Genomic DNA, 24458 nt, shown 5'->3' on the forward strand with positions numbered 1-24458 from the left:
TCCATTGCATGTTAACTGCATCCTATTCAAACTGCATTCTGAAGATGGAATTTTAATTTCACCTAGGGCTTTGTTTGGTAGAGTATCATATTTGGGGACTTCAGAAAGATCAGTGAATGATTTCATTAGACTTGATAGGAATGATTTCATAACACTTGCAGGGCCACAATGCTTCATATGTTCCAGGTACTGAGCTCAGATCAAATCTGACTTTTTCCCTCCTCCAACCTCCTAAGAAAGTGAGAAATACCACAGGTGGCGACTGCTAGTATGTGCTGAAGTCAAATACTACCTATCAAAGAGATCTAAAGGAGATAAAAGAGAGAATCTGACTTTTCACCGTGGTATTAAATTCCCTTAAAGAAGAGAATCTCATTCTGTTCCCACAGGGCTCCATTCCACTTTCTACAGTTTCCTATCAGTGCAGAGTGCAAAGCAAGGGTCATAATAAAATGTAATAAATCATAACAAAACAAAATCTTGATTCCATTGTAATAGCAAATCCTTTCTCAGCCCTTTGTGAGATAAGGAGAATGTGAATAGAAGCTGTCTTACACTGTGAATAGTAGGATGATGTAGTCAATGAGATCAAAAAACAAGAAAAGAAGTGAAGGAAAGGTGAAAGAATTGAAGGGAAAGTGAAGGAAAGGTGAGAAGAATTGAAGCAGTCTTGAAAGCTGTGAGGAAAAGATTGGGATAGACAGAGAAAAGCAGAGACTGACCCAAGTGAATGAGTATTTGCTTCCAGATCCACTGGGAAATCAAGCAGCACACATGGGTCCACCATACCCAAAACTGTTCCATCTGATCATCCCCCTTTTCACTGTCCTCTGCTGAATTCTGCAGGACATAACTGGCTTTGTGCTCATTTGCATCAGAGCAAGAGATCTGGACCCTTGTCCTCTGCTGATGGAGCTGGGAGAAGTGGACAAGGCAGGCTCAGCCCTGGGAAGAAGGAAGGAGCAGCCAGAACTGCCTGGAAGCCACAGCCTGGTGCCTGCAGGGCCTGGCTACAGGGACAACACACCCCACTTATGTCCTGGAGACATGTGTCAAGTGCAGGGCTATAAATGGACTGGGGAAGCTGGAAAACAAAGTAGTTGTTTAAGAAAAAAAAAAAAAAAACAAAAAAAACACACAAAGGTATCCAGTCAACAAAAAAACCTCATACACTATTAAGCAGCACCAGAGGTGCACAGGGGTTGTAGTACTAGGGGGTTGGAACAGATGATATTTAAAGGTATTCTTCCATGGTTCTATGCCTCCTCTATCACTGGATATAATTAAAGAAAAAAAATAATCAGCATGGAACTCCTGATCCTGCAGACGCCTACGTGCTCTGGATACAAACTGCTCACTTCAGGCACTGGTGCCCAAGCTGGTGCTCATCCTTTTACAGTTTATATCCCAAATAAAATACCAAATATTCATCAGTACCCCTGCAGGTCTGAAGTCAAAATTTCTAACTAACAGCATCCCAGTTAAGGCATATGTTGTTTTTCACAAGTTGAAACCCACAACATTTTTGCCCAATTCTATATTCTTTTAAAGAAATGGGATATGCATGGCTGTACTGGGGTTTCCACTGCATTGCCCAGGTGTTTCCACTCTGAGCAGAGCTCCATGCTGGACACAGCAGAACCCAGCAGCTGCAGTGCTCCCAGCCAGGCTGGGGGAGCCTGGAGGAATGTAAATTGTCCTCACCTGGCTGAAATTATTGTGAAAGCAAAATCAGTGAGAGGCCAAACTACAAGAGGTAACAGTATCCTAAAAATGGGAACACATGTTACCAATCCATTAAAATGAAAATCATGCCCAGGGTAAATCTGGGTGAAAACAAAAAGCACTTAAAGTGGAGAACTTCACCAACTATTAAGATTTAGTATTTTTTAATACTTCTCTGGGCAGCTTGTTCCAATGCCTAACCACCCTTTTCGGGAACAAATTTTCCAAACATCCAATTTAAACCTCCTCTGGAGCAACTTGGGACTGTTTGCTCATGTCCTGTAATTTGTTACCTGGGAGAAGAGACCAACCCTCATTTAGCTACAACTTTCTCTCAAGTGGTTGTAGAGAGTGATAAACACCCCACAACCTAAAAGCTGATAATCAGTTTAACTTTGTATTAATTTTTTCATTTGTGCTTTTGGCCTGTAAGGGGTAAGTGTGATAATGGAAATAAAAATATTAAGTGTAACCTTTCCCCATGGGTCTAAAGGGACCTGTTGATCAAAATATTTATGAAAAATAAAACAGAATGGAAAAATGCCAAATACTGTCCAGGTCTTAAACATTACCAAGTGCTCTCCCCAAATTAAGAAGAACTGGATCATTAATGGACAGCATGACAAATATCACAAAACCAGGCTCTATTAGTAATCAAGAAGGACAATTTATGAGGACACTTGCAATAAATGTAAATTTACAACAAAGAGGGGATGGAAAAGCTCAAAAGGGGGATAAAACACATCTGTGGGATCAAGAGTTGCTCCATGATTTGTTTCTGATGTGTCTTACACAATCAAAGCTCACTGTGGGATCTGGGAATGCAGATCATGATGGAGACAGCTCTCCTATGAAATGTTTAATGAATATGTTGGGCATTGCTATGAATTTCAAAAAAAAGAAATCTCAGACAAAAGAAACCCAGAATTTATTTTAACTAGAGGGGTTTTCTCCATGTGTGCATAAAGAGGAGTGTTCCCAAAGTGCTACATGATGTTCCTGTTCAATCACTGTTCATTTGCTCCATGTTAAAATTCTGTGTTATAAGAATAGCACACAAATAAACATTGCATTAGAAGCATTGATTTATCCTGCATTCACATCTACCAGAAACCTCAGTGCAGGGCACAGAAAAATCAGAGATATTGCCCCTCAGAGAGCTCAGTCAGCCTAGGAGATGCAGCAGCTGCTGCTAAGAAAGTCACGTAGGAGCAAGACAGCAATTAGAAAGAAAAATTGCAAATAGAACAGATCAGTTTTGATGGGCACCACCAGCAGTGTGGAAGTGGCAAGGACTGGACAAAGTCCACACATATCCCTAAAGGGAAAGCAAAGACAGAGTTAGAGCCATCCATTAATTCAGGGAAGAGGTCATGTTTCATAGACATGAAAAATTTTAAAGTATCAACTGTGGCTACACAGTTCAGGCTGGAAAACAGCCAATCCTGGCATTTCCTCCTGGCATTAGGAGGAAAGTTTTAGGAGTGAATATTAAGGCTTCTAGCAGACCCCAAACCATGATTTCTCAGAAAAGAAGAGGCACAAAAGACCTCCACTCATGGGCACACACTAGTCTGATGACATGGAAATCCTGGATCGTGATGCCTATTTTATTTTTAGAACAATAAACTATTGTTATCTCTGATGGTAGCTTATCCCTTTAGTGTCTGATTTTGAGACCAATGGTTCATCATCTCCAAGCTGTGCATCAGAGCTGAGTTTGTGTTGAGGGAAGATTTTGATTTGTGTGGAGATAAGGCTGCACAACTCACACAGGTTCTAAGAAAACTGCTTGTGTTGGAGCTAAAGGTCACTCACACACTCTAAGGGTCAGAAATAACAAAAAACATGCAAATTTAAGAATAATTTGAAAAATTACCATGTGCATCTAAGACCGTAAGATCACATCTCTTTATTAGTAAATGCCCAAGTTTAAGTCTGGGGATTTTTTGAGCTATTCACAGGGAGGATGTTATAGATGGACCTGGAAAGGACCTGAATTATGTTAACAACATCACCCCAGGGAAAACCTGTGGCAGAAAAAAGCAAGAACACGGCTAAAAGAGACTCAGTTTCACATTGGACAGATGCTGGGATAGCTTGTGTAGTTTCCTGTACTACAAACACGGAAGAAGAAAATAATTTATTCTTTTAGAAAGCAAGAAAGTTGGATGAATTTCCATGGGTAAAGATGAGAACAACATGAAAGAAGAAAATTTCATTCTTAAGCAGCTTTGCCTGTATGTTTTTCAACAACTAAATCTGTGTAAAACTGGAAAAAATTCTAATGAAATTTAATCAAATTCTCTCTAAAGCGAGGGGTACCTGCAACCTCGTCTCACTGCTTGCAGCTTGCGAGAGGATACAAAAACAACTGATAGCCACAATAAAATGTATCTCTGCTTTAGTTCTATTTTATGAGAGAAACTCATGAGACCTCTCAAGGTTTTTATTTTTTAAATGGAGATATTTGAGTATCTAGGAAAAAGTCAGAAACTAAAAAATTGCTACCAGTCAGAACTTTATCCAAATGCACCCTAACCAACCTCACTGAATTTCCACTTGTATATTGGGAATCATGTTATAAGGTAACATGAGTTTTAGGAGTGCCTTTAATAATTACAATTCAGTTCTGCCAGTTAAGTTTGGAATCAGTGTGAAACAGTGATTGCTGACATCAGTCTAAATTCTCAGCCACTAAGCAATTTTTGATGCAGTGACAATTTACTATCAGCGTTTCTCATTGCTCCTCCCTGAAAGAAAAGAGCCTCAAAGTGAGGGTTTTTCTGCTACCTCCTGTCTTGTATTCAAATGCAGAATGACCTGTGAGCAGCTCTGAGGATGGAGGTGTCCTTACCTTTCTGAGGCCTGATGATGAAGGACTGCGTGGCCCCGTTCACCAGCCGGCAGTAGCCGTCGATCAGGTCTGCCATGTTCTCTGCAATGGTTAAGGATGGTGCTGTCACTGTCAGAGGCTACAGAAGGGAAAAAAACAAGGCACCAACAAAGAGGAATTATTGCAGTTGCAAACACTGAGTGGAACAGCTGTGTCATTGCATCAGAACTTTACACACGCCTGCAAAGCGTAAACAGGAGATTGTGGGTGAGCAGGGAGATTCTTGCTTTAACTTTTGTGCAGCAAATTTCAAACAGGAGGTTCAGAAAGTACAGCTGGTAAAACCCTCCACCTAATGTAGTGTTAATTTGGGCTTATGAAGTGTAAACCACTGTTGAATACTCTTGTTATGACTTTCAGGGTTATAATTAAGACAATTCTGAAGAAGTTGCTCATTTCTTAAAGCTCACACAGGTGGTATCTTTTTTCCCACCCTCTGCAGCAATTTGTTCTTTGCCTAAAAACAGCCCTTTCCAATTTCAAGAAAGATTAAAAAAAATAAAATATGTACAGTGTAAAAAGAGATGAGAGACATACAGGCAACCTATTAATTTCAATGCCACCAACATTCCTCATTCTCTGCACAGATCTGCCACCCTCCCTCAATCCTGCTCTTCCACTGTTTTTGGTGCACCGGACCAAGGAAAAGATTTGATTTCACTTCCAGCCCTGCTTCCATGTAATACAAGGGAACAAATTTTCCTTGTTTCATATTCCCTCCTTACATAAAAGTAGAATTGCTCTGTTTCCTCTCTAGGATGCAGTACATATGCACAGGCTGCTATTAAATTGCATTTAAGAGCTACTGTTTTTACATTAAGCTTCTTCTATGAATATCAAAGTCTACAAGCACCAGATGCAAAACATAAAACATGTAATGAACTTTAAATCTATTTTAAAACCAAACCCAGAACAAAAGTCCAAAATAGAGAATATCCATATTAGGAGTATGTTACACCCCACCCCTTGAAAGGAAAAACAAAGTAGCAAGTTTATCACCACATACAATATCAATAACATACCTCAGGGGCACCTGCTATCTTGAGTTGCAACATCCCTTTTCTGTCCTTATCTTCACTGTTTGAATACTGAATGGTTTGCACTTGATTGAAATCTGCCAGATGGGTTGGCTACAGAAAGACAACACCAAAAAATGAGAAAAAAATTCAAAATTTCAGCAAAATAGCCTGTCTTGATCCCTGGTGTCGCAAAAGCACAGGGAGACTTTGATCCCCAAACTACACGTGCAGAAATCTGTCCTCTGTTTCTTTCTAGAGTTTCACACAGAACACACACAAACATCCGGAGTGGCTGGAAAAGGAACCCAGCTCCGCTGTGCCCACAGAGGTCACTGTTGAGCAGCGCCAGGCACGCACTGAAGCGGGAACAACCTCTTGGGTGTCAACAGAGGGAACTCAACAGGCTAAAACCACATGGAACCTGCACTGACACATTCCCAACATCCCTTCAGACTGCTGGAAAAGGTTTGTTCTTAGCTCTGTGTTCCTGATTTCCCCATATTTTCACTGCTTTTGAATTCATTTCAGTAGAAAACTGGACATGGGCTCAGCTTAAGTTGTGATTGTAAAGTTCCCAAACATTTTGCTGAAGGATCTGTCTGGACAGAGCTCCTTTGCACCATGGGGGTGCACAGGAAGTACTGAAATACAGCTGGAATCAGGTATGGAATCAAGTAAGGAAAAATCCAGCTGAAATACAGATGGAATCAAGTAAGGAAAAGGCTGTGAAGGATATGAAGACAGTAAATAAGCAGTGCCTGCACAGATGTGCTCACCAACTGGTTAAACAAGCTCTGCATTTACACATTCCTAAGAAAGAGAACAACTCAGAATAATTCACGTTTCATTGGTAAAAAGTCCCCACCAATGCTTCAAATTCTGCAAGTGAGCACTTCACTGGTAGGAAAGCCAACAAATGCAGTGCTAAAGCTGACACAGCCTCTGTACCTAACACACCAGGGCCTTTCCTCTGATCCCAAATCACAAATGAATATCTGACTAAGAGCTGTACATGCTGAGAGCTCCCAGCTCTGCTGTGTTTAACCCAGAGATCAGACTGGTCACTCCCCTTCCTGTGACATCCAGTTCACAATAGGTCATGGCTGTTAACAGAGTGACTGAGAAAAAAGCCCACAAAACAGAAGCAGACTTACATTTGCACCCTTGTCTGTCAGGTAACTGATTCCTTCTTCTGGGCCAATTGCCAGTTCCACTGAAATAATCCAGCTTGACTTGGGAGTCAAAGGAGAAAGACAGGGCAGAATTTCAGTAATAAGACAAGACCTTACTATGGAATACTATAATCCAATGTGGTAATTACAGATTTCAGTAATTAATATCTAGAAGCTTTTCAACTCTTCAAACAAAATTATATTCGAATCAAGTAATTCTGTAAGTGGCAACAGCCCTCATGACTGGTTTCCTGGGGATCTCTGCTACTTAAACTGCATTTCCATGTATTTTATCTTAGCTCTACATGAGAACTATGGGTTTCCTATATTTCCTCTTCTCATGAACATTGATATTCAAGTTCTAATTTCTGCTGGAGTCTCCATTTTCACAACCTTCCAAACTTGGGGCCCTTCTTCAAAATTTGCTTGAAATAGGTAGAGATTAACAGTATAGGTGAAAATTTACCAAGAGAAGTTGAGAAGTTTCATTTCCTTGTGGAAATAGCTGAAAAATTGCTTGACTTTCACAAACAAAGCACCTATAAAAATATTTTATTTTACATACAATTCTTACCCAAGTAATGAATGATGTTTTTTTTTTAAACAGTCAATGGAGAAAGTTCTAAATAAAATCAGTAAATGCCATTTGTTGCTAATGAAATCCAATTGTCTCTACATGAAAAAAAGGACATTAGCAAAACATTATTGCGGAACCAAGCAAAAGCAACTGGACTTAAAACTCCAGAATGTATTCTAGTGACTGTCACATTGCTCTACTTACACCAAGAGCACACTTGAAGCATTCCTTGTCAAATCTGTACACTGGAGAGAGGATCTCAAAGAACTTCAAAATACTTTCTTCTCTGTTGAGGTTGGCAAATTGTCGAAATGTTTGTTGGATTAATTTCCGTAGTGTTTTGGCCTGTGTATTAAAACATTTGGAGAACAATTATTTTAAATCTACCAGCTGAGGGATATTTTAAGATTTTTGGTCACTTAGTAGTACTAACAGTGTCTTTATCAACGAAATGGAGACAATTCTCAAGGAATAAAAAAAGCTTCAAAATGTAAGCAGCAGTTCTGCCTTTTAACTTCTGCTTAGGATCAACATTATTTCTGCTATATCACAGAGAGGATATCTAACTAATAACATTTTGAATAAGTTATAATAGAAGACCACGTGTTAACCCTTCCAGGAATATTTGTTGTAAGTTCCTCATTTCTCTCAACTTCTGAACTGTGTCCCAATACAAAAAAAAAAAAAAAAAAAAAAAAAAAACCCAGAATAATTTATATCTTCATATGAGCTTTCAAATCTAAATCACCATTCTCTCTCTTACCTGCCAATAACAAGCCAGCTGTAGCTGCATCTTAATTTCTGCACACAATAACTTAGACTACCCATAATAAAGTGGATTCTTTAAGTCTGATAATAAGCAAAAAAACCTTCAATATAAAAAATGAAATTTAAATAGCAGACTGAATGTAAAAAGTAGACCAAACATTTAAACTAAACTATATTAACTATGTTGTCTAGCACTTTATTATCTGTTTTCAGGGTACAAATAACCACTTAGAGCAGCACAAAGGACAGCTAAACTAACATTTTAAAAAAATTAATTACCTGCCTGTACATAATGTACAATCCCTTAAAGGCAGCCACTCATATGAAAATAAAACCAGGGCCTGAGAAGCAGTATCTCTAAGATGCCCCCAATCTGAACAAGCCATCAAGAATTGTGAATAAAAACATCTGTCTAAAGTGACTGAATGGCCTTAAAAACTCCATTTCTAATACATCTTCCAACTAGCAACAATGACAGAAAGAAAAACCATGCTTATCTTCACAATATGTCAAGGTTAAGATAGGAATTACCACTGTTCCTCCATGCAAACACATCTCAATGTCCCATTTTAACAGCAGTAAAACTCTTTTATTCTCCCACACTGCCTGTTAACAGCCCCAGGCACTACACAAACACCAACTTCCTTTTGTTGATAGCACTTCCAGGCAGATCAGACACTCATTCTTAGAAAGCCTTTACAGAACGTTCAGAAGTCAAAATAGCCAGAAATGTTTCTGTGGAGTGTTTAGCAGGACTTACTCCAGTAGCAGTAATCCAAGGCTGCTGCATATTCACAAAATGATCAGTTTTGCAGTGATGCGTACACAGGTTGGCAAAAAAGCCCCCTCAGCACACACTATACTGTCAAATTAACAAAGAAATCTGTAACTTTGGTGTAATTTCAAATTCTTTTGTCAATTTAGCTGAACCAACTCTCAGGTGGATCAATAAGGAGGCTGCAGAGCCTTTGGCAGTCAGGAAACTTCCCTGGTGCACCCAGAGCTGCCTCAGGCTTTGTTAGGACTCAGACACTCTACACTGGACCTCCCTGTTATCTTTATTTTTATTGAGAAAACCAACTTCAAGGCAAGTGCAAACCACAGCCTTACCTTGTCACTGGCAAATACCAGGAGCAAGACACAACAAAATAAAAAAGCATTTGCCAGCTGAAGGTGTCCCAAGTATTTCAGACACTCAGTTGATGAAAGATACTTTATTCTGCCCATGGATTGTTTTCCTGACCAATTCCAGCATCACATTTGCAGCCAGGAATATTGGCATATGTTATTTGGCTCTTTTCAGTCCACCAAGAAGAACTGGTCACTTTAAATTTTAAGATCACAAGTAAGGTGTAAAGATACAAAGTCCATTAGAGTCACAGGCAGGTTTGGGTTGGAAGGGACTTTAAAGCCCATCTTGTTCCACCTCCCTACCATGGGCAGGGACATCTTCCACTGTCCCAGGTTGCTCCAAACCCCATGCAGCCTGGCCTTGGACACTTCCAGGGATGGGGCAGCCACAGCTTCTCTGGACAACCTGTGCCAGGGCCTCACCACCCTCACAGGGAACAATTTCTTACCAATATCCCATCCAGCCCCACCCCCTGTCAGTGGGAAGCATTCCCTGTGTCCTGTCACTCCATCCCTTGTCCAAAGTCCCTCCCCAGCTCTCTTCCAGCCCCTTTAGGCGCTGGAAGGAGCTCTCAGGTTTCCCCAGAGCCTTCTCTTCTCCAGGCTGAACAGCCTCCAAAACCACACCTCTTCCGTAACAGAAGCATATATCAGAAATATCTGCAAATAGCAACTTCAAGCAAAATACACTGAAAACTTCCTCTTAAGTGTATTTCTAAGAACCATTGTTTTGTTCCCCCTCTGTGTTTGTTCAAAGCAGAGAGAATAGAGAGAAATAATTAATTTTATATTTCACAGCTATTGGGAACCCTCCTTTGCCTGCCCATTCAAATGCCCTGGTTTTCACCAAGAGGAAGAGCAATTTAAGGATTTGGACTGACCCTGTACTATTTTGAATTGGGATTTCATTTTCATTGAAAAGCAGACACACTTCTCCTTCCCTTGTTTTTCTTCTTCATATGTCCAACATTTTTTTTCATGTCTTTACAAGGCTCCCACTCAGCTTCACCTTCTGGCAACTCTTGCTACTTCTTTCTGCTATTCTCCCCACTTCAGGATTTCCAAAGTGCAGTTTTCTTGGTCAGTCAGTTTTCTGGCTCCATAATATTATTTTTGAGACAGTTATTCATACTTTTATGTCTGGAGCCTTTCACCACATTTTTTCCCGTTAGCAGAAAATACAGTTTCAGATAATTGCTTAAATTAAAATGCAGAGGGGATTACTTAAATCCACTTGACTTCATTACCTTCTGATTTTCGAAAGTCTTTTGAAACAAAACCTTGTCAAGACAGACCTTTTGTGTTTACCCATTTAAATTACAATGCAGATTCTTTCCAAATCTCAAGTTGAATTCTATTATTTCCACAAAGCTGCACTGCTTACCAAAACCAGCTCCAAAGTAGCAATTTATGATTTATACTTTCATGTATGAATTGTAAGAGACATTTTACCAAGACATTCATATTGAGGCAGCTGTAAATGTAAAATACTTGGTGACCATTCTTAATCCCCCTTTTCAATACACGTTGAGAAAAATTTGCATTTTTACTCTGAGAACATATGGACTTCAATGGGAGTGAGATTCAAGTAACATTTATGGTCTTAGCTAGGATTAACCTAAGCAGAAATTACTGGAAATCTTCCTTGAATAAGTTGGATACAGTCTTGAGCAAGGAAGGCATCAAGTTTATCAAGTTCCCACTAAAATAGTCTTTTTTCTTTCATGTTCCCTTCCTCTTTCTCCAGAAGTCTCATTTTTATTTTAGGGAAGGGAAAAAAATAAAAAGTTATTTGATCCAAGAGGCTTCAAGGACTTGTTTTGCACTTTAACCCCCAAGGTTTAGAGGCAGAGCTGTGCCCCTCTCACAGCAGCTCAGCAAGACCCTGTGAATCACTTTATCCTTGTCCTGCCAGCTGCATGACTGGGATTCAGATCCCACCAATCCCATAGACAGCTTGGATGTTTTTTCACAAATCAAAACTGCACAGCAATTCCCTTAGGACTGTACAGTGAAAACAATAATGCAATTTTCAGATTTCTGACACTTTACAGCAGTAGAGGATTGACTGGGACTGGAATTACCTTCACTGAATCTAGTAAACTCTTCGGGAAAAACCGTCTCAAGCCAACATCTTTCCTGAAAGAAAAGATACACATAGCATTAATATCAAAAACATTGTGCAGTATCATATTTCTCTTTTCAAGGTGGTACTTTGGGTCCATTTATTGTTTTGTTTTTAAGTAGCATATATGACTACTAAACCATTTACCTAACAAGGTCCTTGAAAACCTCAGAGTAACAAACAGACTACTATTAAAATTCTAACTAGAGCCACTCCACATCAAATGTGGCACAGCAGCACCTTCTAGTTTAAATCCCAAAGGATACTGAGAACATTGTTAAATTGTAGAAATATTGTTATATTCCTACTATTATTTAACCAGGTATCTGTGTGGAAATTATGTTATTTGAAATGGTGGCTTGGGCATAGAGGAGTTTTGAGAATAAAAACATTTTATTTGTACATGTTTTAATAATTTCAAGCATATAGAAAAAATATTCTTAGAGCATGTAGTCAGGTGAGAGTGGAACAACATGGAAGTGGAATACCCTGATAAACCTCTATTAGAATGCAACAGAAGATATAAAAAGAATTATAGAATGGTTTGGTTTTGAAGGGACCTTAATGACCATCCAGTTGCCATGGGCAGGGACACCTTCCACTAGACCACGTTGCTCAGAGCCCCAGTTTGGCCTAAGGAATCCAGGAATCCATAAAGGAACACTCATGATATCACCTCACTAAGCATGCTGAGTGCAATTCCATTACTGTTGTACCCTTTGAAGTACTGTAATTGAGGGCTTGTTTAAATTTCTACTATTATCTTTTCCTCATACTGAGCAAATTAAAATTACAATTTTTTTCTTGCAAGCAGTCTCACTTTTTGCCACTATAAATCAGGTGACTGTGAGCTCAGAATTTGCAAACTGAATTTATCAAGCTCATGTTCACACCTATAAATTGGGTTGTAACCCTGGTTTGAAAACCAGGGCCAATAAATATTTCTATGCTCTGATGTGCTGCACATAGCTTATGTCTGACATGTGTTTGTGTCACTACTACTGAACATCAGCTTCAAAAAAAGGTGCTTGAGAAGTTGCCAATGACATTAGTGCAGAAGACACCACTGTACAACCAAGTACAAAAAACTCACATGTAAAAAAGGAAAAACTAAGAGAAAATATAAATAGGAAAAGGATTTATAGCTCAAAGGTATTATTGACTTTTTTCCTTTAAATTTAGAATGTTACCATCTCTTTCAAACATTCTTATCTGCTTCTGGAACAAGTATGAAAATGAGCTTTCCATGAGTGCATGCTTTGAACATCCACAGAATCACATCTGGAATTCTGACACTTGGCAAAGCAAGGAGAAGCTGTTAGCAAGCAGAGATATTCAGGATTTATTTACTGCTACCTGACGGCACAAGAACAAAGCCAACACTAAAGTCAATAGAAAAAACTCACTCAGAAGAATAAACCAGGGTATTTTAAAAGCTCTCTAAAGATGAGTAGCATACAATTTCACACTAAAAACATCCTCAACCAGGAGGAGCAGAATGTTCATGTGCAGCACTGGCATCTGTGCAGTGACAGTAAGCTGCAGGATTATAAAACTTCATAAATGTTAATTCCTTCCATGCATTTCTTCTCAAATGCAAATGCTACTCAGTTTATCATCCCACACAGTTAAATGAATCTAACACACTATTACCATCTAAATAATATGCAAATATATTTGACAGGGATATATTAGTCTAACATTAAGCATTTCAGAGAAAGTTGGTGCTTCTGAAATGAAGCACCTCCCATAACCCTGGTATCCCTCATCTGAACAGTCCTGCAGCACATGGCTGCCACAGCCTCACTTGATTCATTACCAGGACAAGCTGTAGAACAGCCTTTTGTACAGATCTGGGTGCAACAAACTGAGAAGAAATTTTTATGCAGAGTACAACAGAGCACAACTCTTAACAAAACTTATTAATAAAGTATTTCCTGTGTTTAGCTGAGACAGCAAATTTTTTTACTGGAGGAGAATTTAACAAAAGAACCACACGGATTTAATGCCCTGACCAGTAACAACTTATGGATACCTATAAATAAGAGAATAAGCACTGGAAATTGGAACATACAGTTTTATACAAACAACCCTACAAACTCCTTCCCAGCTGTGCTGTGTGGGGGTGGAATGGCCAACAAGGGAGACACCAACTCAGGGCTCTGGATGAAGGACTCAGCCATCTGATTTCTGATTGCCAACAAGAGATAACCAGCACTGAGAGCCTGCTTCTTACAGTTCTGCTACAGCTTCATACTTAACCTCATCTACTCCAGCCTACTTGTGGGCTTAAATCTGAATTCAATTTTTTTAATGTACAAACTTCAATTGGATTAATAAAACACCAACTACAGACAGGTGATACTGCTTGTCTTACAATGATAAGCAGCTTTAGACAGCATGTATCATGTATTTTTCACCTCAATTCAAGTTACAACAAAAAAAGTAACATTAGATTAACATAATAGACTTTAACATGCCTTTTACCAATTGTGGCTGCACCTGTTCCTTCCTACAGCTCCCATTTCTGTACTTGTAATTATCCCTGTTCTCACTAACAGGCTTCACATTTATTATGAAGAAATTCTTCTTTCACTCCATGAAGGCCCAACTATTAAAGGCTACTTAACAATTTGATCCCATCTACCATTTCCCATCCAGATCTGATCAAAGACAAACGTACATCAAATAGACATCTGACAAAGACAGGCAAGGAGCAATCACACCCAATGCAAAAAAGGGCCATTTAAAAATTGCTCTCAGCTGGTTAAGTGCCTCATGATGTACTAAAACCAGCAATCCCCCCACAAAAAACACCAAAAAGCCTCACTTGAGCAATAAATATTACTTGTGCAGTTAAACATTTATGGACTATTAAAGTGGTAAGATCAAATTAATGCATTTTGGGGATCACTGGCACTTTTTGCAGCCCCTTTCCAGCTTGTAATTATCTATAGTATAGTCAGTTTAAGGTGGTTTTATCCTTCATCTTTCCTAGCTAAATCCCATACAAATTACATCTTGGTTCTCAAAAAATAAAACACTTTTGAAATGCACAATTCTCCACATCCAATTCTACATGGCATTAAGCTGTTACATTTTGCATATCAGGGTTTTGCTTCACTATGCCTGTCACAGCAGCAATTTATTATTCCCTACCAAAGCAGTCACTGTTTGGAAAACACAAACTGAAGGAAAGAAATCACTGTTAAACTGAAAGCAGCACCACACTGAATCCTCCTGGTACTCTCACCTGTTACAATTATTAATTTATACTTTGTGTGACCTGTTACGACCCTGCTTTTCTTTGTATCACTGTTTCCAAAGTCATTAACCTAATTACTAATGCTTGTAGCTTCTGACTTGCTAAAAAACTGACTTAAAAATACTTTACTCAAGTTCTTACTTTCAAATCTTTTTATATATCCCCTTTTAGTCTTGTCTATCTGCTCATCCCATTTATTTTTATTAGTCTTTTCTCATTTTGTGAAGTGTTTCCTCAACCAGAATATTTCTACTAATATTTCTATAGAAATTACAATATAATATTCTATAGAATATTTTCACAGACAAAAACCTCAAGTCCTTAAAAAATAAATCTTAAAAATTCCCTAATTCAAACAAAACCAAAGGTTTAAAAAAATCTGGATAAATATAGAAGCACTACAGAAGTACCAAATAAGGAGGATATTCATCAGTTATCTTTACCTTGTAGCATCACAGATCCCCCAAAAATCCTTGTACACTTATTCATTGTTGTATAAAATCTTACCTACCTCCTCCAAATGCTCTCATTTCACATCTCTAAAAGTTAGCATCCATTTGCCATTAAAGATAATATTAAAAAATCAAGACTTCACTGCTGCAACAACCTTTTATCCCGATTTTATGTTAAACTGTACAGGATCTCTTCACAAGGGTAATTACTGGAGATGAGCATATAATTGGTGCATGTATGTCTGAAACTTTATCCACTATATAAATACAAATAAAACCAGTTTTCAGGTTTTTGCTAAAAAGCTGGAGGACTTTGGCTTGTTTGAACTGAAGCCATCTCCTGTACAAAATGAATAAGTAAACAAAATATTTCAGTACAAGGATGCTCCTTGGTCTTCTTAAAATTTGGGACACTCAGATAAACAATAATCCTGTTAATTGCAAGGTCACATATCAGAAAATGTCCACAGTGAGCAAACAGAAACAAAAACAATACCACAAACATTTTCAAGTAACTCAAACTTTACCACAAATGAGTCACAGCTGAAGAATGCAACTGGGCACAGAAAAACACTGAGGAATAAAATCACCTCACAATCAGAGTTGGTGAATCCCATAAACTTTAACAAAATTGCTGAAAACCACAGTAAGCCTCCTGATCAAGTTTAAACTACTCCAAACCTGTTTCTCTGGACCAGAGTTAAAGGCACTTTTCCTACTTCTACATCTCAGTGGGTTTCATCATCCTTTTCTTACATTAAAGCATCTTAACAACCTTGATGGAATAGAAAAATTACAACAGAAATGTTCTGTCATTGAACTGAATTTATTGTTCCTGATGCAGAGAAGGGACAGTTCAAACCTCAAACTAGAACATAATACTTACTCTAACACTTCATAGTTGGACTTCTTTTCTAATGCATTGCCTCTCATCTCTCCGTAGGATCTCCTGAAGTCAGGAAAAATATTTGAAAGCAACAATTATTGGATAATTCAGCCTAAAACTACAACATCAACATAATCAAAACTTCCACTCAGCATCAGAAAACATTGGCAGAATGAATTCAAAGGTAAGTATTAAGTATATTACTATTCTACCTCAACAGATCAGATTTTTATTTTATAAATTAACTGCATTTTCAGAACTGCTTTAAACCACTGCTGCCACCAAAAGTGACCTAACCTGGCCTTCAGCAGCTCCTTTCTACCTCACACTGCACTTCCTCCTGAGAGCCCCCTGTGCACAGAACAGGGAGAGCCAGGGGAAGCAGGGAATGATGAAAACTGCCTCAATCCAGACATGTTCACATTAACAAGTAAATGAATAAACAGGGAAGCTTTGTTAGGAGAGGGCTGAGATCATCGCAGTCACAGGAAAAAATGGACCAGAAATGCTCATTCTAAGAGTTTCAGAAGTTCATCTACGAGAAATATCTCATCAAAATGCTCTGAAGAGCCACAGCTTGAGAAGCAGGGAAGCCAGGACCTGGCTGACAACATAATCACAGGTTATTACATTCATCACATGTTTTGAAATAAGGCACAATGATTTTGTAAGTGCATAAGGAGTTTGCAGTTACACAAAGACTTTTTGTTTTCTCTGGGGCTACGAGCAAAATTTACAACAAAGGCGTCAGGTTCTCCTGTGATACCTAGGAAATTTCATAAACCTAAATTTTGTTTTAATTTGGAAAGCACTGTTCAAAGGACACTTTTATTCTCTCCAAACAAGTTTACACTTGTCATTAATTTCTTATCAATTTTACTTCTTCCCTAATCTCCCTGTGTGAGACATCAGCATAACTAAAGCAAATGTTTCAGGCTGGAAATTCTCCACAAATTAGCAAAACCCACACATGCATTTCAAAGCTGGGAACTCTCTCAAGGATCTGTTAATCTGATATATTTATCTTTATTTTCCAGCTGTCTATACCGTTGACAAGAACACCAAAAACACCCAAAAGAATCCTTAAGATTTAATCATTTCAAACAGCACATTAAAATTTGAGTAAATACAGAGAGGAAGGTAGCAGCATTTATCTATAATTACATTCTTTAGCTGCAGGATTTATATATGCAGAATCATAAGACTATTTACTAAATAACACCACAGATGCATTTTTTTTAAACATACTTCAATGTACTCTACAGGCCTTTGAATTATTCAGATGAAGAATTCACCCAAAAGGCAGTATCAAGATGTAATTAATTAAAATTTTAAAATAATGTTAATTTAAAAATCATTAGAAATGAGTTACAATACAGTCTATTCAGTTTTTCTTCAAACTGCTTCGTAGCAAAAAAAAGGTCTTATGATGTTTTATTCAACTCTACTGGTCAGAAATTGATGAACTTTAAGCAGTTTCAAAATTAATGTATATATTCTGTCAGAAAGATGTTAAATAATAAATTAAATTATCAGCTTACCGGATTTCAAGGCAACCTAGTTTCAAAGCAATTTCCTGGTCCACTTGATCTGCTATTTCTAACATATAGTCATTTTTCACCTACAGCAAAAGAAGCAGGTAGGCATCACAGAAAGATCAGTTCAGTGCCAACACAGACTAAAATACTCCCCAACAACTTTCAAATGAATACATCTTAATTTTCTGGAATGACAATTCACAGTCCAGGAAGAGAAAAAAGAATTTGTGTTCATATTCTCCACAAATGAGCTGCACTTTTGTAAGAAACACATTTTGATCACAATGAACTTGATTGAAAAATTTCTTGTGTACGTCAATATTGCCTATGTTTTATTAAATATAATCCAAATTCACAGGGACTGAGTAGATGGGTACACCTGCATTCCAGCTGGGAGAAGGCAGGCTGTGTTCTTGAACCATCCTGGTCAACAGGATTTAATTGTCTAGGCAGATCTAATCATACAAGTAAAACTGATAAATGCCTAGGAATTACAGTGAAAATAAACACAGAAGTAAACACAGAAGAATGTACAAACTGTACTGCACACTGCCATAAAATAATGCTGAACTAGCAAGAAGAACCAAGAGTGAAACCGGATGGTGACCATCTACAGAAGGAAACACTTCAAATCTTCGTCACATGTCCTGGACTTGTTTTATTTACTAGCATAGAAGTGGGCAGAATCTTATTTTTTAGGTAACACTTTCACCACACTGGAGTAAGCAATTGATACAGTAACTAACAACAACAAAAAAACTCAGGCAGAAAGAGAGAACAGAGCCAGCAAGAACAGAACCCAAGAACTTCACTCTGCAAATCTTGCACCTTCAGTAACAAATCTCGACAGCTCTTCCTTAACAGCTCCTGTTATCCTCTTATGAAAACATCAAGTTGCTATTGAGATCCTAAAGTTGCAGCAAATCCCAAAATCCCACAAAAATCCATGTGATTGACTTGTGGATCAAAGATGAGATGATGCACTATGAAAGCAACACACTTCACCAAGTGGGTTTGGTGAGTGATGACAAGTTGTAAAAACAACCAGTTCAAACTACTACTGCTATGAAATGCAGAATTTAGCAGGTAAGGAAGTGTTGTCCACTCTGCATTCTCCTCAGAACACATGAGCATCCACCTCAGTATTCCCTCAGCACCAAAGCTGCTCCTGCTCCAAACTACAGGCAAATCCCTAAAAATGTCTTGGACCTGAATTGCATGAAAAGTTTTAATTTGTTATTGAAAGACATGAAAGAAGAAATATGATAAACTGTGCAAGAATGAGAAAATTAATTATTACAATAGCTGAAACATGAGAAAAAAGCCTTTTACATTTGAATTCATACAGGCACTCAATATGACAAAATAATGAGCTTTTAACTCTTCTCAATTCAATTCCTACAAATACTAATGAGACAGGAGAATAATTGCCCTTCAGCATCATGTAGTGTGCTATTTGTACACATATGGAAATAATAATTCTGTATTCCCATAGTAATAGGATACACAATATGAATTAATGACTCTCCTCTTCATTATGCTCACAATTTTAAATAATTTGATTTAGATTGGATATTAGGATGTTTTTTCCACTGAAAGGGTGGTCAGGGATTGGAAACAGACTGCACAGGGAAGTGGTGGAATCACCATCTCTGGAACCATTCGAAGTATGGCTGCAGCCCTTGGGGACATGGTTCAGCTGTGGATGTGGCAGTGCTGGCCTAGTGGTTGATACACCAAGTCTTTTACAACCTAAATGGTTCTATAATCCTATAAACAGAAAAATGCAATCAATTACACCAGGATCTCTTTTCATGAGAAAGGATTTTGAACTGGTCCTGCACTAAAACTGTCAGACAGGAGCTCAGGGCAGGTGACTCAGGAATGAAGTTCCAGGCTCCACGAACTGCCATAAATGACCTCTGCAAACACACGTGGGTGGTGAACAACAGCACAGCCCTCCTCACCCTCAGGTCTACCTGGGGATACCTCAAAATGAAAAAAAAGTGTTGAACATGAGGTCAGATCATATATGGATACCCAAATTCCAGAAATTCCCGTGTCCTTTTTCTGAGAATTTACCTTCATGTACGGCCTAAAGTACTTACTTTACTACCAAGTAAACCTGTTCACAAAATCCCTTGGCTGACCTGCCCTCCATCCACCCAGATCAAATACCCATTGACTGATCTATTACATTTCATTAAACTTCTTTTTTTTTTTTTTCCCTGAAACTACAGATTCAATTTTTTGAACCATTTCAACAATTTTGCATCACCAGGAAATTTCAAAGCCATTATCCTCCTATTACTTGAGGTATTCAGACACCAAGAAGAACTGGCTGTAGCAAAGTAGCTTTTCAGTCCTGACACACAAAACCTCCACTCACAGGAATGATGCTAATTTAAGGCCCAGTGTATTATGATCAAATGTGGATTCATTTATCTTCACAGCTCTTTGCCTTTGCTCCACTGCTCAATTTGTTAAACTAAACAGATTAAGAGCATCTCCAGTTTCATGCAAACATGATTTTAAAATGCCGCTAGCCTCCTATTCCATAAATAAATAAGCAACATTACCCAAATATTTAAAGTTTGGGGTTTATCTCCCCTTGCCCTGCAGCTTGTGAGCTTTCACAAATTCCAGTCATGTTCCCAGTTTGACTCTGCAACTACAGACATCAGATATTGACTAAGAAAATGTAAAAGACCATCCCCCATTCCAACAAAATGGAATAGGGAAAAAGTATTTTACATTATATACACCTACTTATTTTAGTGTTTAAATTTTGTGAGTTATAAAAATATTATAAGCTTCAGGAAACTTGTGGTGAGAAACCAGTGGCCTGGATTTTTAACGATGTCCTACTATGGATAGCCAAAAGTGCTTGTTTTTTCCCTTTTTTCATAAACCTGCCTGCACACATTCTACTTTCAATTTCAGCAAGGAAAAAAAAAAAAAAAAAAAGCAGATTCAGTTTCTACTCCCAGAATACCAATGAGAACCTCTCTTATCACCTTTAATTTTGCTTGACTATTCTCTTTGAGATGGCATCAGATCAATGTATGAACTAATGCCTGTGTAGAGATTAGATAAGAATTTCACAGGAGGTTCAGCACAACCTCCTAAGGAAAAAGCCAGAGCAAATATTAAGTGGAAGAGACATAAGAGATAATTTAATGGTAATTAAATGCACTGTCACAAGGCAATTGAATAGTTTTCCAAGAAGTCTTTTGTGTTTGCTCAATTATAACTTTTATTATTGTTGTTGTTAATATAATTAAATGAGAGAAATGAGAATATTTTCTGGGTTAGACAAACAAAGGCTCCATCTTCAAGAGCACAAAGCCTATATACATACAAAGGCACAAAAACTGAACTCTTAGAAATCTAACAAAACCTATCAGGTTTTTTCTGCTGACTACAAATTCAGAAGTATGTTAAGAGAGAGGATGAATCCTTCCCTGTGGGGTTTGGAGATCCTGTTATCTGTGAGCTTGTCACACTCCCTGGCAGTGTGTGCAGACCTTTGGCTGCACCTCCTGTGGCTTGGAAATTTAAGGAACTGTGCAATACCTGGAGAAGCTGAAGAATACATCTATCTATATATACACAGATATATAAACACACTCATCCTTTCCAAGCAGATCGAGCACTGCTGCCATAATCTCCTCTGCAATTTCCTTGTTCAGAATGGGATCTCTCCAAAGGCCAAACCAGTAAAAAACCCTGTAGGATGCTATTTAATACACCTTAATTTTACCTTGTTTGTAAGACAAAACTGATTAATATAAACTTGTCACAACAAACTTGTCAGAACAAATCTGATTTTGAAAAAGCCACCCCAAAAACCCAAGTGGCCAAACAAGAAATCAAAACAGCAACCCTTGATCTCTTTCTCAAGCTCAACAAAACCTGTAAGGTGCTCCTGTTAAACCTGTGTGCCACTGCATCATTTACCCCATACTGGAGACCAGATGCTCTGGCAATGATATAATGACATGAAGTCTGCATTTATCTCCAATACTTTATGGTCACAATGTTACAGCAATAAAAATGCATAAAGATCAACAAGGCAAATGCTTGGATTCACACTAGGATTAAGAATTCAACTGTCAACACTGCTAAAATCCTGTATACTTTTTATCTGGTAACAATCAAGACCCAAAATATGATGTTTGAAGTGAGTCACTTGAGTGGTGTATGTTGCTTGTAACATATTTGCTTCCACTGACTTACTCACTTTGTATTCCCACACAATGTGCTTATCTCAGCTCCCTGAGAAAAATATATTGGAGAACAGTTTAAAGGAGGAGAAGAGACAAAAGTAATTCATTGCTGCAAACTGCTGTGCTGATTTCAAGAACCTTTTCCTCTGGATTTTTTTTAGTATGTTCTAACAAGTTTAAGTCAGATTTACAGTCGAGCAGGTGCATGCTTTGGGGGGAAAGGGTTAGTCTACTTAAGTTCCATTAAACATGGAATAATGGAAATAAAAACTGCTTCAGGCTTCCAGGCAAGTATTACTGCAGTGCCAGTGTCAGAGGAAGCAACTCTCCTGAAATCTGCTCATTCACAGGGTGGCAAATCAGAATTAAAGTGTGACCTAAACTTCACATTTGGAGTTGACTTCTTGGCCACAACAGCTATGAACAGTCTGATACAAAAAAGGACTGCAGTGGGGGAAATAGGAATGCCAAGCATAAAGGCACCTCTAAGATGTAGGAAAAATAACTCTTTCACATGTTCTGATAAAATAAAAAATGAAACAAAATTGTCATTGCCCCCACATACAGAGTACAAATCACCCACCATCAGTGAATTAATGCTTACAAAGAGCAGTAATGTCCAAAGAAAAAAGGATTTTGAAATGCAACACAATCCTACACCATATTTCCTGATTTATTACTGCCCTGATATTCAGCAACAACTCACTTTATTTAAAATACTTTTTATTCTTAACAATATTTTTTTTAATTACTCTTCTTTTTTTAGCCAGAACAGAAATCTCTCTTCTGTCTCCAGTATTTTGGGCATTAAAAGTTCAAAGATACTCCTAAATCACAACAAAAGAATGGAGGTGAACACAATGTGAACTAAAAGACTTTTCCCACATGGAAGAATGGGGCACATAAACACAAGCTCAGGTTTTTTTATGATGTCAAGACTCATAAAATATTTGTTCTTTTACTTGAATGGGGAAATTACTGATGGTGTCACTTCTAACTTCTCAAAATTTACTAGAAAATAATGGGCAGTTTCCCAGCTAAAGAAATGGACAGCCAATTCCAGATGGAACAATTTAAAATAAAAATTGAAAACAGAGGAAAGCCCATGTTTGTGAAGATGGAGAAATTAGAGAACAGCCCTATGCTATGATTTAAGGAGAAATCTATCACTGGCCTCGTATTTTCTATACCAGCTGCTACTTTCAAAAGCCATCTGCTTCATTTTCCTGCACATGAGTTTCTTATGCAGCTGCAGTGTTTCAGAAGGTTCACCCAGGCTGACAAGCAGATCATAAAAACACCATGCTGGATTTAGATTTCTTTATAAAGAACAACAGTAAAATAATTCTGAACTTGGCAAATGCTTTCCAGTTTAGGGATTTTAAAAAAAAAAAAAAAGCTATTAGATACTGTGTCTTAAAAAGATATTTTAGGTTTAAACTTGTTTACAGCCTTATAATTTATTGCATAAAATTATCAAATTTGACATTGAATTTTCAAGCATAAATACTGTGGAAATTCTTTAGCAACAGTATTATCAAATGGTGTCTCATAAAGGGCAAAAACCAATAATTAGCCACTACTGGCTTTCCCAGCTTAATGTTACCAAGAAATTTCCCACAGGATAAACTCCAATTTTTCAGGAGGACAGTTTAAAAATAAGCAATCTATTTCTCTTGCTTTTCTCTCAATCTCTATGACCTACTTACACAACGTAGTCCTTTTTTATTTCTATTTTTTCCCAAATTTGCACTGCTTTGAACACTGCATTTAAACAACCCTTCAGTGACTAAGTTCCCACTGAAGAGTTAATACCCAAAAAGAATCATCCCAACATATGAGATATTTAGATAATCAACCAAAGAAAGAAAATGTCTTCTGTACTCCATTCAGTACATAGCACACAAATAGGAATTACAACCATTTAATGAAGCATGAAAACAAAGATCTATATTACAAAATTTTCTCATTATCCACTTATTCTATTTTTAGCTGGTGCTTTTATATATTGGGAAATTATGTACTTCCACTTAGTTGGTGAAATTTATATTAAAAAAACCCACAACATGTCTCTAAATTGTCCTCTATATGCAGTAATTTATTTATTCTCAGTAGTTTCTCTGGATTTATTTTTAACAGCTCAGATGTGTTCTAGCAGCTGCTTTTAAATAGTCACGTTTCTAACTCTGGAAGGTAATTTGGTGTTAGGTTTTGTATGTTACAGTTCACCCTCAGCCACCACAGAGTTCAACCAGATCTATCTTTGTTTTACACCAACACACAACACTTCTGGTGACACCCATCCCACCAAAATCCACAGAAATTATTCCTGCAATTTACTAGTTCCAGCTTCTGTAATGAAAGACCAGAATATCTCAATATATCCATGGGAAAAGATGATCTTCAGCAACAACGTTTGTGACCAAGACAGAAATCCAAGCATACAGCTCATTTGTTTTCCCCACAATTTCTCATTCAAAATGAAGGATGTTGCTCTGCTCTGCATCTGCAGCAGGTACAACACACAATTCCACCCCAATCCATGACACAACTCTTCTGTGCATGCCACCAAAAAGAATTATCTCAGATATTCTCTGCTTTTAGCTGTATTGCTCCTTGTAGTGTTAAATACACCACAGCATCACTGTAGGACAGACACATGATTGGGTTAATGT

General features: G+C 37.8%; 1 protein-coding gene across 11 annotated transcripts in view; it reads right to left on the minus strand.

Annotated features, from left to right (window-relative positions):
- The window catches only part of PTK2 (protein tyrosine kinase 2), a 189336-nt gene that overhangs the window by 57427 nt on the left and 107451 nt on the right, over nucleotides 1-24458 (minus strand). For all 11 annotated transcript variants that reach the window (XM_053976570.1, XM_053976598.1, XM_053976589.1 and 8 more), the window contains 7 exons: nucleotides 17558-17637; nucleotides 16017-16079; nucleotides 11373-11427; nucleotides 7594-7734; nucleotides 6795-6872; nucleotides 5644-5751; nucleotides 4583-4700 (listed from right to left, as the gene is read on the minus strand). In XM_053976570.1, coding sequence (XP_053832545.1) covers nucleotides 4583-4700; nucleotides 5644-5751; nucleotides 6795-6872; nucleotides 7594-7734; nucleotides 11373-11427; nucleotides 16017-16079; nucleotides 17558-17637 — 643 coding nt within the window. The remainder of the gene's footprint in view (nucleotides 1-4582; nucleotides 4701-5643; nucleotides 5752-6794; nucleotides 6873-7593; nucleotides 7735-11372; nucleotides 11428-16016; nucleotides 16080-17557; nucleotides 17638-24458) is intronic.

This window comes from Vidua macroura, chromosome 1, assembly GCF_024509145.1.
Source record: "Vidua macroura isolate BioBank_ID:100142 chromosome 1, ASM2450914v1, whole genome shotgun sequence".
Lineage (NCBI taxonomy): Eukaryota > Metazoa > Chordata > Aves > Passeriformes > Viduidae > Vidua > Vidua macroura.